General features: G+C 50.7%; 2 protein-coding genes across 9 annotated transcripts in view; one reads left to right on the top strand and one right to left on the bottom strand.

The window, feature by feature from the left end:
• LOC118084218 (trichohyalin-like) overlaps window positions 1-2,904 on the top strand; it is a 28,246-nt gene extending 25,342 nt beyond the window's left edge. For all 8 annotated transcript variants that reach the window (XM_060279009.1, XM_060279010.1, XM_060279006.1 and 5 more), the window contains one exon: window positions 1,358-2,904. In XM_060279009.1, coding sequence (XP_060134992.1) covers window positions 1,358-1,953 — 596 coding nt within the window. In that variant the 3' untranslated portion in view covers window positions 1,954-2,904. The remainder of the gene's footprint in view (window positions 1-1,357) is intronic.
• Window positions 2,905-4,038: 1,134 nt separating this feature from the next.
• LOC118084217 (synaptotagmin-5-like) lies at window positions 4,039-15,372 on the bottom strand. The gene is made up of 6 exons (XM_060278264.1): window positions 15,225-15,372; window positions 11,283-12,145; window positions 10,641-10,646; window positions 10,239-10,404; window positions 8,161-8,327; window positions 4,039-5,476 (listed from the first exon to the last, which is right to left on the bottom strand). The coding sequence occupies exons 1-6, from the start codon at window positions 15,370-15,372 to the stop codon at window positions 5,315-5,317; spliced, it is 1,512 nt and encodes a 503-aa protein (XP_060134247.1). The 3' UTR covers window positions 4,039-5,314.
• Between the last annotated feature and the right edge of the window lie 110 nt (window positions 15,373-15,482).

Raw genomic sequence — 15,482 nt, 5'->3', positions numbered from 1 at the left:
TTTTGGCGCCGGGTTCCGCCCAACTTTGGGGGGCCCCAGTGCATGTGCATGGCATCACACAGTGGGAGGTGGCTGTGAGGCCGGATGGGGCCCATCATGGCCGAAGGGAGGCCCAGTGGTGTCTGTTGCAGCCATGAGAAGGCTCAGTGATGCCCACAGGAAGGCCTAGTGGGGCGGCCCCATCCTTGAATTTTTTGGGGGGGCCCTCGTCCCACCCTAGATGGTGCCCCTGTTTGAGAAACTGTCATGGGTGCCTGTCACAAATGGCTACTGTGAGGGCATGGTGTAACACAAAATGGCTACCACATCTGAAAGAGCGGAAGAAGAGAGGCAGGGCAGGAGTGGCCCAGTCAATGGAAACGAGAACAGAGGAGGGAGAGGAAAGAGTCCCACATCTATTGCGGATCTTTGAGGGGAACTTTACTGAGTCCTTTCACAAGCACCTTAGGACATACTGCAGGGAGTGGGGCTGTGTTGGAGACCCCTGGCATAAGTTTCAATGGAGGGAGAGTGAGTTTATGCTGAAATAAATCTATTAGTCTTTAAGGGGCCAGCAGTGATTCAGCTCTTAAGTGTTCAGCTCAGTGATTTAGCTCAGTGATTCAGCTCTGGCTGTGGCTTGCTGCATCCTGATCCCACCTTCTTCACCAGTGTAAAATAGTGGGTAAGAAGGATGAAGACACAGCTCTCAAAACAACCAGCTCTTTATTCTAGCTCTGAGTCCAGACAGAACAGTAGCTTAGCCAACTGGTTTATATAGTACTCAGTAACTTGCAACAGTAACAAACCTCCCCTAGCTACCCAATCTGTGAACAGCACTCTCAATCCTTCATTTGCATGTTGTGGACCTGAGTGAGAACTGCAGCTACAGTGGGCAGGGTAAGAACTGCAGCCATGGTGGCCAGAAGGAATACTGCAGTTAACTTAATACATAACAAGTGGGGCTGTGTTGGAGACCTCTGGCATAAGCTTTAATGGAGGGAGAGAGAATGAGTTTATGCTGAAATAAATATATTAGTCTTTAAGGGGCCACTGCACACCGTGGTTGCATTTTCTTGCAAGGACTTTAGACAGCCTACATAACTTTGGAACAGCTGAGGCTGAACCACTGTTAGTTTTCTACATTATAGAAGAACTTAAAAACCTAGTAAGAACTTAGCTGCTGGATCAGACCATCTGGACCAGCATCTTGTTCTCAGTGTGGCCAACCAGATGTGCCTTACAGTTTTATATAGGGATTTTTTTAAAAAAAAACCAACAGTATTATTTGCTGCCCTGGAATCTTTTGGAGTTGAAAGTGGGGGAGATAATATTTCTTTACTAAATCTCTGCTCCTATTTCTCCACTCCCCAAACAGCCAAACTGAGGTTCCAGCAACAGATCCAAGAGATCGGCAGACTTTCGAAGCAAGGACCAGAAAAGAGCAGGGCCGAGTGTTTGGTTCCCCAGCTCTCCACTAACCCGGACCGGGATGTGCAAAACGCTCATGGATGCAACAACCCTGTGCCTTCGCCCCAAAGGAACGAGCTCATATCCTCCATTTGCGGCAGAGAGAACTGGCCTGCGGCTACACAGGAGGCTCAGCTCCACTCTGGTGCTGAAGAAGAGCGAAGCTGTGTCTCTTCTGACACGAGTGTCGCACATTTGTCAGCCACAACCTCTGCTGCCCATGGAAACCTCCTCTCTGCATGGCCTCGCCCCTCGCTCCCGGGGTCCTCCGGCCCCACTGTGCCTTCTGCAATTCTTTTGTTGCCCCCCACGACTTCCCACCAAGAAGGCCAGGGCCACCTTGAGGGCGAAGGGACCTTGCTCAGCCCCCGGAGCTCAGCTCTTCTGTCCCCAAGGCCATTTGGGTCCCCAAGACCATGGTCCCCCTTTAAATTCAGAGGGAGCCCCGAACCTTCAGAAGAAGACCGAACTGAAGGAGAGCTGGAGAAACTCTGCCATATTTGAACATGAGGAAATTCAATGGGAAGATCACTTAGATCATCTGGGGAGAGTCTCCTTGCAGTACTGTGCCCTGCAGGGTGTCACAGGGCGGTGACTCCCAAAACGGGCTTTTCTGCTATTGTCCTTCCACCATGAAGCAGCACCCATCTTGCCAAGACACCTCTTCTTCTCCCCCAGGCTCTCCTGGAGCATAAGGCCAGTTTTTATCTGTAGGAATTCCCCGAATTCTTGTTTCTGCATGCTTTCATACTACTTTTTTTTACTGGTTTTGTGTGGTATTTTTGTAGGACTTGTCTTATTTTTACGGTTAAATTGTTTTTCATATTGTGCCAGATTCTTGATCAGCGTCCTATCCCTAAAGAAGAAAAACGGACTCCTGTGCGGCTCGGATAACCCTTTTAAACCATGATTTATGTTTTAGGATGTAATTAGGTGATATCATCATTTATAAAAAAATTCCTTCAGTAGCACCTTAAAGACCAACTAAGTTTTTATTTTGGTATGAGCTTTCGTGTGCATGCACACTTCTTCAGATACCATTTATACCATTCATCATTTATGTCTTTTATTAATTTATGAGCAGAGGGCGATGTTTATGTTGAAAATTTATTGTATTGTATGTTGTTGGGTTTTTTGTTTGTTTGTTTGTAAGTTTTTGGCTGTTTTAAATTTGGAGGTTTAAGTACATATATGTTGGTATGGGAATTGTTGTGATGGGCCAATGGCCGTAATAAATATCAATCAATCAATCATATTGTGTTATAATCTTGCAACCTGCCCTGGAATCATCCCAAACGGTGGGGCCTCCAAAGGTCATTTTATGCAGGGGGGAGAAGTTTGAACCCTCCCAATTTGCCCTTTCCACTTGGCTTTGCTGGAGCCCCGCACCGCAAAATTTGAGGAAGTGCAGATTTAAAAGGCTGCAATTCAGTTTCCCCTTTGTTTCACGAAGTGCGAATGGGTCAGGTTCGCCTCTAAATTATAGGGATTTGAACCGCTGACCTTCTGGTCAGCAAGCCCTAGGCTCAGTGGTTTAACCACAGCGCCACCTGGGTCCCCCCGCTTGGATCTTAGCTGGCTTTATAAAAGATACGCAGACACTGATTATATTCCCCCCCCCTTTGTGTTATCTAATCATGACTCCCACCTGTCCAAATGGCCCAAGGGGGAAGCTCAGGATCCCTCCCACTGGCTGAAATATTCCAATAGAATTGTAATGATTTTCTAAGGACCATAACTCAGTGGTAGAGCCACCTGATTCACTAGTTCAGTCTGCAACAGCATCTCCAGGTGGGGCTGTGAGAGACCCCTGCGTGAATCCCCGAAGAGCCATTGCTGCAGGTTGGTTTGGACAATATTGAGCTGGATGGACCAGCGGATCCGACTCAGTACAAGGCAGCTTCTTGCATCCCTCATAATACAAGAAATCCTTGTTCAAATCCTTGCTCAGTCATAAAGTTTCTGGGGAGATTTTTGACCTGGTAGATTGCCCTCAAGTCTAACCTACATCACTCAAAATAAGTTTATTTTACTAACTGAAGGCCAGGGCAATTCCACACAATTACAATCAGTTTAAAATTCGTCAGTGTATCTGACGAAGTGTGCATGCACACGAAAGCTCATACCAAAATAAAAACTTAGTTGGTCTTTAAGGTGCTACTGAAGGAATTTTTTTATTTTAAAATATGATTCAGACATCTGCAAATAAAAACAGCAAACATATGATGTGAGATATCTGATAACAGGGATGCCCCTGTTTCAGTTTAGTGCTCCAAATTCCCCTCACTTCTTACGGCTATTTTATCCAGGTGCTTCTTCTAGTGTAGTATGGTCCCTTAACAACCCCTGGACCCTCTCACTCAGGGACAGCCTGCTATCCTGCACAAACAGGGTTTTTTGAAAAAGTGCCTCTTTTGGATTTGCATGTAGGGGATAAGTTAACATACAGTGTGAAATATCTTCCACATGGCATTGCCCACTGTCGCGGTCACACTGACCTGCACAACACCCCCGGACGTTTGAAGGTCTATTGGTGTTGTGCCAACGACAAACAAATACTCTCAATCACTCACACACTTCAGACCAGGATATAGTAAAATAAAACAGAATAGTTTAATGAATACTCTTATGCGTGTTGGTTACTGTACAAAGCTTAAACGGTTTCCAAAATCACAGATGGTTCCTATACCGGCCTAATACCTCTAAATATGATTTACCGGCCTATTACCTCTAAATAATACTAATAATAATTATCACTAAACTCCTAACACTATATCCTGTCTATCTCGCTATTTAACAGCCACCACAATATTAACCAGCTCTATTCTTCACACCAGCTCCTCTCATCTATCTCTCTCTCCTCACATCTAACTCTCCCAACTCTCCTCATCTCTCATCTCATCTACCTCTCCTGCCTGCCTGCATTCTTCCTATATACACCCTGCTTCTGGCTGGAGAGCTCCCATTGGTCGTTTCCCTCCTGGCAACTTAACCCCTTCTAGGCCCTCTAGAGGTGAAACGCCACACCCACTAATACAACCTTGCAGGGCTGTTGAGAGGATATGAAGGGGTGGGGGGGAGATCCATGTGTGCCGGCCCTGAACCCCCTGGAGATGAGAGAATGAAATAAGCATGTTCCGAGAAGGAATGCAATAAAGGCTGTTAATGGGCCATGCATATGCTTTATACAGACAGGCTCTCTTTGCAGAGCTCTGTCCATCGCAGCCTCCAGCACAACAGCCCTTCCAGGCTGCCTTGCAACGAGGCCACTGGCGCCTACTATTCTGACATTTCTGTTTGCACCCAGCTGCCCCAGTTCAAGTTCCTCCTCGTTGCAACAGCAGCAGTAGTCAGCACCCCACCTAGAGCAGCGCCGTGCCTTTGAGCGCCATCCAAAGTGGTTTTCAGTTCTCTTTCGTTATGGCTGGCAGCCGTAAGTTATGTGGATGATGCAGTGCCCAGAAGCTGCTGCTGAAGCGGATCTTGGATCTGAGGTCAGCGTGCCCGGTGGAGGTGGGGAGCATTATGGAGGAAGAGATCTTTCTGCCTTCCTTGGCTGTCCCGGAGAGCTTGCAGCCAACCTTTCAACCCCAAGGTTTCTGAAGGGCTCCAGGCAGCATCACCTCTCTTTGGGCAAAAAGTCCCTGCCTTGGGAAGACTTGGAACTGGCTTGGATTTCTCCAGTTGGACTTCCTGCAGTCCTGTGTACCTTAAAGGTGTCGCCATGCCAAGTTCCCCTCAAGCCTTCCCTGGCCTCCCTTAGCAGAGGGAGGCCATTTCTCTCGCAGGGTGCCGTTGCTTTGGCTACCATCGTTCACCATGACCGGCAGGTGACTTCCCCAGCCGGAAGCTCTGGGTGCGCATCTCAAGGGCAGAGCTGAAAGCCGCCTGACTGAATGGCATGCCAGCGAGCAGATTCCATGTTCCCCCGGCTGCACATCTCCTTCCAGTGGACCTGCCCCATCTCAGGGGCCACAGGGCCGATCAGCACTCGGCCAACAGCGCAGCTGCGGGCGTAGAGGCGAGCCTGGGACAAGATGGAGGGGGAAACAGAGTCAGTGTCAGGAATAGTTGTGGGGGAACCTCAGAGCTGCCCTATAGCTAGCCCATCCTGAGACAGACTGAGGCAAGCCCTGCCACCCCCACCCGTGATGCCGGACGAGTGAGGAGAACTGACACTGTCTTCCAGCAGGGCTCTCTTGCTGGTGGCACCCCTCCCATGCCAGAGAAGCAAGGAAAAAGCGGCAGTGACCTCCAGGTTGCAGCAAGATCCCCCAGACCCCGTCAGATTCCGCCAGAACCTGGAAGCCGCCACTGTCCACCACAGGACCCTGGCAAGCAAGGTTGGGCAGGGGGCCATGGCAACACCTTTCCATTTCACCTCAGGGTTTCCCCTCCCTATAGGAAATCTCAGCCCAAGTTTTCCCACCTACAAAATACTTCTTGAGGAAGTGCACCCTAAGTTGGCACAACAACAAGCAGGAATCAATGCATTGTTTTGTTTCCTCCTTGGACAGAAAGGATTCACCAGATTCTCCTCCTCCTCCTCCTCCTCCTCCTCCTCCTCCTCCTCCTCCTCCTTTTATCCCGACTACAACCCTGTGAAGTAGGTTAGGCTGAGGGTAAGTGTTGGTGCTGACCTTTAAAGCCCTAAATGGCCTCGGTCCAGTATACCTGAAGGAGCGTCTCCACCTCCATCATTCTGCCCAGACACTGAGGTCCAGCACCGAGGGCCTTCTGGCGGTTCCCTCATTGCGAAAAGCCAGGTTGCAGGGAACTAGGCAGAGGGCCTTCTCGGTGGTGGCGCCTGCCCTGTGGAACGCCCTCCCAACAGATGTCAAAGAGGAAAACAACTACCAGACTTTTAGAAGACATCTGAAGGCAGCCCTGTTCAGGGAGGCTTTTAATGTTTAATAGATTATTGTGATTTATTTTTCTGTTGGAAGCCACCCAGAGTGGCTGGGGAAACCCAGTCAGATGGGCGGGGTATAAATAATAAATTATTATTATTATTATTATTATTATTATTATTATGGCAGAGTAGAGATCAGAACCCTGGTTTCTCCTAGGTTCTACTCTAATACTCTAACCACTGAACCACACTGTCTTTCTAAAACCTCATTTCCCTTTAGCTCAACTCAATGGCTTGACCCTCTTGACCCCAGCTTTTGACACTCGAAGAGCATTTTTTTAGGACCCCCCCCCCAATATTTTTATGACTGTAAATTGTTTGGAACTGTTTTTAACATTGCGTTTCAATGTTGTGACCTGCCCATGGACCTTAGGGTGAAGAGAGGATTTAAAAATCACAATAATAGATAAATAATAAATCTATGCATTTGTATAACTGTTCAGCAAGTCCAGAAGTGTGGATCCAGAGTGGGCTGGGCTCGGCACTCAAGATCATACGTTGCATTTGGGCCCAGGGAATTATCTGTGCCTACATTTTTCAGGTCAACCCAGAATGCAGGCTGCTCTACCCTTGCTTGCCTCCCACCCACCCCCAACCCTCTGCTCTGCAATGGGCTAGGACAGGCTTCCTCAACCTCGACCCTCCAGATGTTTTGAGACTACAATTCCCATCATTCCTGACCACTGGTCCTGCTAGCTAGGGATCATGGGAGTTGTAGGCCAAAAACATCTGGAGAGCTGAGGTTGAGGAAGCCTGGGCTAGGAGAAGCCCTGCCGCAGGCACGCTAGGGAGCTGCATATAGAATCCTGGTCATAAAAATTGTTCAGAAGAGCCTGCTGGATCAGGCCCATGGCCCATCTAGTCCAGCAACCTATTCTCACAGTGGCTGTGAGGAACCAGCAAGCAGGGATTCAAGCACATGGCCCTCCCCCCCCCTCCAGAGCCTTTCTGGCTAGGAGGCATCCTTGACTTCCTCCTCTGTGAATGTGTCTAATACTCTTTTAAAGCCACCCAAGTTGGTGGCCAGTGGCCATCGCTGTCTCCTAGGGAAGCAAGTTCCATAGTTTAACTAGGCATTGCGTGAAGGGCTTTTAATTTATCCGCCCCAGATCTTCCAGCACTCAGCTTAGTTACGGCCAGAATGGAGTCAGAGGTTCAATGGACACCACAGCTCTTTGCATCTGTCTTCACCCTAGTAAGTGTGGCAACTGTCATCATCTCCATCACTGGTCATCAGGGAGAGATCAATCCCTAACATAAAGGTAAAGGTACCCCTGACCGTTAGGTCCAGTTGCGGACGACTCTGGGGTTGCGGCGCTCATCTCTCTTTACTGGCCAATGGAGCCAGCGTACAGCTTCCAGGTCATGTGGCCAGCATGACTAAGCCGCTTCTGGCGAACCAGAGCAGCACACGAAAATGCCATTTACCTTCCCGCCAGAGTGGTACCTATTTATCTGGGGTTGCGGCGCTCATCTCTCTTTACTGGCCAATGGAGCCAGCGTACAGCTTCCAGGTCATGTGGCCAGCATGACTAAGCCGCTTCTGGCGAACCAGAGCAGCACACGAAAATACCATTTACCTTCCCGCCAGAGTGGTACCTATTTATCTACTTGTATTTTGTGCTTTCGAACTGCTAGGTGGGCAGGAGCAGGGACCAAACAATGGGAGCTCACCCCGTGGCAGGGATTCGAACCGCCGACTTTCTGATCGGCAAGTCCTAGTCTCTGTGGTTCAACCCACAGCGCCACTTGTGTCCCTTTTCCCTAACATACTTTGGCTCAAATCTTCCATCCATTACCTGCATGACTGTGAACTCCAGGGACAACTGCTGTTCCTGGATGTCTCCAGCAGGTAAGCTGAAGAGGAACGGGGCATTCCACACAGGGTTGTAGCCCGCTATGGACTTGGTCTCCTTTGTGTCAATGACCTTTCCATCGTGGCAGAGGTGGATCAGAACGTAGTGGTCTAGAAAGAGGAAAAGCAGAGGGCAAGGGTTGGGAGATGCTGGACTCCTCAAGACCGACAGGTTTGTGCCTGAGGGCTGGAAGAGGCAGAGATGGTAACCATACCTGCCCGCAGACTGTCTCGCCAGAGTAATACATGCTCTAGTTATCTCCCACTTGGACTACTGCAATGCGCTCTACATGGGGCTACCTTTGAAGGTGACCCAGAAACTACAACTAATCCAGAATGCGGCAGCTAGACTGGTGACTGGCAGCGGCCGCTGAGACCACTAAACACCGGTTTTGAAAGATCTACATTGGCTCCCAGTACGTTTCCAAGCACAGTTCAAAGTGTTGGTGCTGACCTTTAAAGCACTAAATGGCCTCGGTCCAGTATACCTGAAGGAGCATCTCCACCCCCATCGTTCTGCCCAGACACTGAGGTCCAGCGCCGAGGGCCTTCTGGCGGTTTCCTCGTTGTGAGAAGCCAAGTTGCAGGGAACCAGGCAGAGGGCCTTCTCGGTAGTGGCACCCACCCTGTGGAACGCCCTCCCATCAGATGTCAAAAGGGAAAATAGCTACCAGATTTTTAGAAGACATCTGAAGGCAGCCCTGTTTAGGGAGGCTTTTAATGCTTAATAGATTATTTTATTTCATTTTTCTGTTGGAAGCCGCCCAGAGTGGCAGGGGAAACCCAGCCAGATGGGTGGGGTATAAATAATTTATTATTATTATTATTATTATTGGAGTCCCTTCCAATTCCACCATTCTATGAAAGAAGGGGAACTAGAGAGATTCCTCTCTCCCCAACTTTGATAGGTGGACAGGACCGCCCACCACCTGATATAACCTGTCAAAGTTCAAAGAAAATTGCTGGTTGGCATTTACAGCCATCTTCTTTGGAGATGGGCTTTCAGTGCCAATCCGTTGATCAGGAGCAGGGCCTGCAAGAGGCTCCCTATAATGAATCATCACCTGGTCATCAGTCTCAGGGAGCCCCTTGGAAGCCTCTAAGGAGGGAGAAAATCTCCCCTAAGCTAGCATTTCCCACTCTGCAGAGAAAGCAGTTTCTAGCTGCAATTTCCAGAGGTTTAACAGTCCTGCCCTCTTCCTGGAAAACTCTGGGAAATGTAGTATTGTAAGCAGAAGAGGAGTCTCCTAACAACTCTCAGCACCCTTAACAAACTGCAGTTCCCAGGATTCTTTGGGGGAAGCCATGTGTGTTTAATGTGGTACCCTGTTTCTCCGAAAATAAGACGTAGCCATAAAATAAGCCATAGCAGGATTTTTAAGCAGTCAAGGAATATAAGCCATACCCTGAAAATAAGACATAGTGATAGGTGCAGAAGCAATGCCAGCCGCGGCAGGAGGAGGAGGAGGAAAAAAATAAGACATCCCCTGAAAATAAGCCATAGTGTGGTTTTTTGAGGAAAAATAAATATAAGACGGTGTCTTATTTTCGGAGAAACACGGTATCCTAATGCTTTAAATGCATAATGCAGATGGGGTCTGAGAGCTCCCCTTCTTAATTTGCTCACAGATTTTTTTAAAAATGTGTGTGTGTACATAGATTAAAACATGCAAATTTTATGAAAATTTGTGTCCTGAGTCCTGTACCTGTACTGAGCAATACCTGTACCAGATCCCAGTTTAAACACAGAATTATTGCATGTGGAGATCACAGAGGAAAGCATATACTGGGAAGGGCCATAGCTCAGTGGCAGAGCATCTGCTTTGAATGCAGAAGGTCCCAGGTTCAATACCCACTTGCACCTCCAGGTAGGTCTGGCAGGGACTCCCTGCCTGAACCCTGGAGAGCTGCTGCCAGTCAGAGTAGACAACACTGAGCTAGAGGGAGCAACGGTCTGACTCGGCAGAAGGCAGCTTCTTATGTTTGTGTGTTCCTATACACGTGTTGGTACATGCATCCTACCTGGTGTTCCCAGCATCCGGCTGACGCGCCCCAGGTTCTCTGCTTTGCGAACCAGAACTTTGATGCGATTGGCCAGAGCTTGATACTGGAGCAGGAGGAAAAGCTGCCCCAGGGACTTGGGCTGAGAGAGCCAAGAGGCGGAGCTCATGTCCTGGCAACTGTGGCACTGAAGAGGGAGAGAATGAACACGTCATGATGGCATATATATACAAACATACAGGAGTTAGCCAGCTCCAGTTTTATATTTAACATGGATTTAAGAACCTAAGAAGAGCCTGCTGGATCTGGCCAGTGGGTGCCCGTGGAGCCCGGCATCCTCTTTGCACAGTGGCCAACCAGAAACCTCAATGGGAAACCAGGAAGCAGGTTTCCAGCACAAGAGCAACTCTCGCCTTATGCCACTTTGCGCTGCTTAGGGCCTCTTTGCCGGGATGCCTGCGTGTCAAAGTTACTTGCCTAAGGCTTTAAAATGCTGTTTAGTTATTTCATTTATACAAAAGCGCATGAGCCTGCCCTTCAGGGGCCTGCATACCCACCAAGGCCAGCAGCCAATAGGAGTTGGAATCCAATAACATCTGGAGGGCCAGTTTTGCTAACCCTGCTCTAGAGGGAACACCCACCCACTATGGGGGTAGCCATGGAGGGGTGGGCAGCTGCCCCTCCCTAAATCAAGTAAATCATTACAAAATACATAACTAACTGCCCTCCCCCGGAAACAAATCCTGGCTATGCTCATGACACACATATTGTACAAACATATAAAACCAGCCCTTACCCATCCAGTGCAGGGTTTCTCAAACTGTCCCATGGGCGACCAGCTGGGCAACCAGCATTTGTGGTTGCAGGTAACCCATCCATCGCTTTGAATATTGGGGATTGGTTCTCAATTGCATTTCTGCTGCTCCTTTTATTTCTTATATTACAATTTGAATTTTAGGGAACTACCATTGCTGCCCCCAAACCCCCAAGAGGTCCACAGGGGGAGCGGGAATTGGGGGTCCCCGCATGGCGGGAGGCGACGACTCCCTGGCCGCTGGGTGACACGAGCCTCACCTTCGTGAGCGACAGCTCCTGGGCGTGCGCAGAGGGCGAGGCGCCCAGCTCGCCGGCCACCTGGGCGCAGGGGAACAGCACCTCGCCCACGAAGGCGTCCTTCCGACGGGCGAAAGCCTTGGCGTAGACGGCGAGGCGCAGCGTCAGGCCCGGCAGCTCTTGGCGGGCGCAGCCGGGGAAGCGGAGCTGCTCGTGGAACTCGGGGTGGAGGCTCCTCCGGCGCCGGGCGGTGCGCTGCGGCTCCGCGGAGCCCGGCAGCAGGCGCGCCTCGACGTAGCAGCTGCGGCTGGCGCCGAGGCCCCCGGGCAAATGGGCGACGCCGACTACGTTCACCGTGAGCGTGGCCTCCGGAGGAGAGTAGCCGACGGCGAAGTGCAGGCGAGGTCGCGGCTTGGCGCGGGTAGCAGCAGCGGGCAGGAGCCCCGCGACGGGGCGCACGGCGAGGAGGCTGCTGTCTCCCGCGGCAATGGTGCTCCGGCGCTGCGGGCCCCGAGGGCGCTTGGCCGGTGGCGCGCTCAGCCCTGGCGGGACGACGAGGCTGGGCAGGGAGGCGCGGCTGCGCAGGAGGGCCGTCGGGGGGCTGCCGTCGGGCGAGGCCGGCTCACGAGCAGCTGCAGCAGGCAGGCTCTCCAGAAGCTGCCCCGCCATCTGGGCATATTGTTGCTGGATGGGCACCGCGGTCGTCGGAGAGGGCAGAACGGGGCCCAGATCCACTAGGGGGCGGCCCGACGACGCCTGCGCCTCGCCGCAATCCGGGCGCCGCGTTCTCCGCCGGTGCCAGCAAATCGCGCAGCCAAGGAGCAGGCAGAAGCAGAGCAGGGCCAGCCCCACGCCCAGGAATACCTGTAAGTGCACTGAGCAGAGGAGAGGAAGAGAATAATAGAATAATAGAATCTGGAGTTGGAAGGGACCCCGAGGGTCATCTAGTTCAACCCCCTGCAATGCAAGAATCAGAGCAAAGCTAAATTATCCCTGACAGATAGCCACCCTACCACTGCTTAAAAACCTCCAAGGAATGAGTGTGCATTCCTTTCTGAGGGAGTCTTACCACCTGAAAGCTACTCCTAATGTTAGGTCCGAATTTTCTTTCTGTTTGCAGAAGAGACTCAAATTGTAGGAAAAGCAACTGCAGAGCCTCAAGGGGGGCAGGTCCCAGTTTCAGGGGAGGGCTCACCATGGGCCATCTATTTATTTTATATACTGCATTTATACCCCCTACCTTTTTCTGCAAGGAGCTCAAGTTGGCTTACCTGGTTCTCCCAGCTCTGTTTCATCCCTGCAGCAACCCTGTGAGTAGGTTAGGCTGAGAGGCCGAGACTGGACCCCCCCCCTCTCCCCAGTGAGCTTCATGGCCGAGTGGAGATTCGAACCCTGGTCTCCCGGGTCCTAGTCTAACACTGTAATCTCTGCACCACTACTGGATCTCCATCTACGGCATGTACTCACTTCTCCACTCACAAGTAGGGATGGAAAAAAAACATGTCCATTTGGGTTTTGCTCGTTTTCTCTTTTTTTGTTTTCATTTGTAAGTTCTGTTCGCATGTCCACATAAAGTTGCGGGTTTTTTAAGTGTAACAAGTCACCTTGGAAATTCTTATGCAATCGGTATGCAGTTTTTGCCTAACATGAACATTCCAAATGCAGCTGTATAATGACATTACGCTATCGCTATCGGCAGCTTTGGAATGTGTGGATTAGGTAGTATCTCCTTTAAGTGTGAACTGGATTCCTCCCCCATCTCTGCTCACAACAGCTGGAACAAATTGGCAACAACAACTACCACTAAGGCTCAGAAGGGCGAGAGGGGCAGCTCAAAAGGAGAATAGGGAAGGCAGGAAAGGGATCCGGTGGGGTGGGAGGGGCAAGTCACCCCATCCGGAGTCCCACTCTCTCCAAAAGACGCCCAAAGAGCAGCTCTGGCGTGATGATGACATCAGTTTGACATGTTTGCTCAGGAGCTAAAATAAAGCCAGACTCTCCTCAAACCAGCTAAACCCCAGGGAAAGAAAAGCTCTTCTTATCAGGCTTGCCTTTTTGCTGACGCAGGGCAGTTGTGGAGCTAAGAGGCCTTTTCCTAGTCAAACAGCCCTTTGCAAAGCACTCAATCTGTGCTTGGCTTCCAGGTAAATTGGCAGCTGACACCAGAATATGTGTGTGTGAGAGTGAGAGGGAATGTTGCATTCTCCCGTGAGATTGGGGGGGGGGAGGGCTGCAGCACAAGGTTAGAGCGCATGCTTCGCATGTAGAAGGCCCTGGGCCAATCCCCTACAAAATTCTAACAAAAACAGGGAAAGAATTGTAAGGCTGGAAGGGATCCCAAGGGTCATCTAGCCCAACCCCCAGCAGTGCAGGAACTTGCCAATGTTCCTTTCTTCGTCTCACATCCAGAACAGAAATCAATCAATCCAGAGAACACCGATAAATAGTGGCTGCTGCTGCTCCTGTTTGCAGACTGTGGCCCTCAGGATGTTTCTGGACTGTCTGGCTCCCATCAGCCCTGAGCACTGGGCATGCTGGTTGAGGTTAATGGCAGCTGGGAGCCTCACAACCCCTGGAGATCTGTGTTAGAAGGTTGCCTTTGATTTTTAGAGAATACGACCCACAGCTGACTTTTTACTGCTTTCCCGTAGAATCATAGAATGGTAGGACAGGAAGGGAACCCAAGGGTCATCTAGTCCAACCCCTTGCAATGTGGGAATCAAATATCTTAATGCCAACGATGTGCTGTACAGTAGCCACAGGCCCCATCTCCACTATACTTCGAAAACAGTATGGTATCATACCACTTAACAAAGCAAACAAACAGCTATGGCTTCCACCAAACTACAAAATCTGGTAGTTTGCTAAGGGTGCTGAGAGTAGCGGGGAGGGCCCTCCCCTCCCCTCCCCTAACAGAAGTGCAATTCCCATGGGACGGACCCATCTTGGGCCTTATCTACATTATACCCTTGGAGCAATATCTTTGAGGAGCCATGGAAACCCAAAGAACCCTGGGGATGGTAGTTCGCTCAGGGTGCTGGGGCTAAAGGTTAGACTGTGTCCCTTTTTTACTGAGCATTCATTCTGATTTGCTTACAGGCTATACGACAATGTAAGTGTAGGGACCCATTGTAATGTAGGGACCCAGGTGGCGCTGTGGGTTAAACCACAGAGTCTAGGGCTTGGTGATCAGAAGGTCGGCGGTTCGAATCCCTGCAACAGGGTGAGCTCCCATTGCTTGGTCCCAGCTCCTGCCCACCTAACAGTTCGAAAGCACATCAAAGTGCAAGTAGATAAATAGGGACCGCTCTGGCGGGAAGGTAAACGGCATTTCCGTGCGCTGCTCTGGTTCGCCAAAAGCGGCTTTGTCATGCTGGCCACATGACCCGGAAGGTGTCTGCGGACAAACGCCGGCTCCCTCGGCCTATAGAGCGAGATGAGCGCCGCAACCCCAGAGTCGGACACGACTGGACCTGATGGTCAGGGGCCCCTTTACCTATATGACAATGGCTGCTCACCCTGATTTGCCTGCAGGGTTGTCTTCCTATTAGTCATTTGTTCATCCCACACACTTTGCAATGCATCTTCCCATCACTTTCCAAACTGCCCAAGGCCAGGGTGCTTTAGTCCCCTTTCAACACACAAAGCTAAAACACGAATCCCTCCTGCAAAATGCTGTCGCTCCAGATTCAAAGGACAATCATCCGCAGAATGCCCACTCCACAGGCTTAAAAGGCACTTTAGTGCCCCGTTAACAGCCATGGCTTCTCCCAAAGAATCCTGGGAACTGTAGTTTGTTGAAGGTGCCGAGAGCTGTTAGGAGCCCCCCCCCCCATTCTCGCAGTGCTACAATCTCCTTAGGAAACTATAGTTCCCATGATACTTCAGGGAGGGGGTGAGGATGGAGGAGGAGGAGGAGGAGGAGGAGGAGGAGGAGGAGGGCGGCATACTCACCCTGCTGGTGTTTGTCTAGCAGGACCTGGACCAGCAGCCACAGGAAGAGTAGAACCACCAACCCTTCAATCATCCCCTTGCAGAAGAAAAAGACGATTGACTGGCAGAGGGACAGAGCAGGGAAGACGTAGTCCTTGAAGAGCGCCATCCCCTGCCTTGCCCCAGATGGGAGTGAGAGCCAGAGGAGGGCCCCCAGGAGGGTCCTTGCTCACCTGAGCTGGGCACTTGGGGCTGAGAGAGGATGACAGTGGAGATCAG

This window comes from Zootoca vivipara, chromosome 9 (genome assembly GCF_963506605.1).
Source record: "Zootoca vivipara chromosome 9, rZooViv1.1, whole genome shotgun sequence".
In the NCBI taxonomy this organism is placed as follows: domain Eukaryota; kingdom Metazoa; phylum Chordata; class Lepidosauria; order Squamata; family Lacertidae; genus Zootoca; species Zootoca vivipara.
This window is presented reverse-complemented; position numbering and strand designations above follow the sequence as displayed.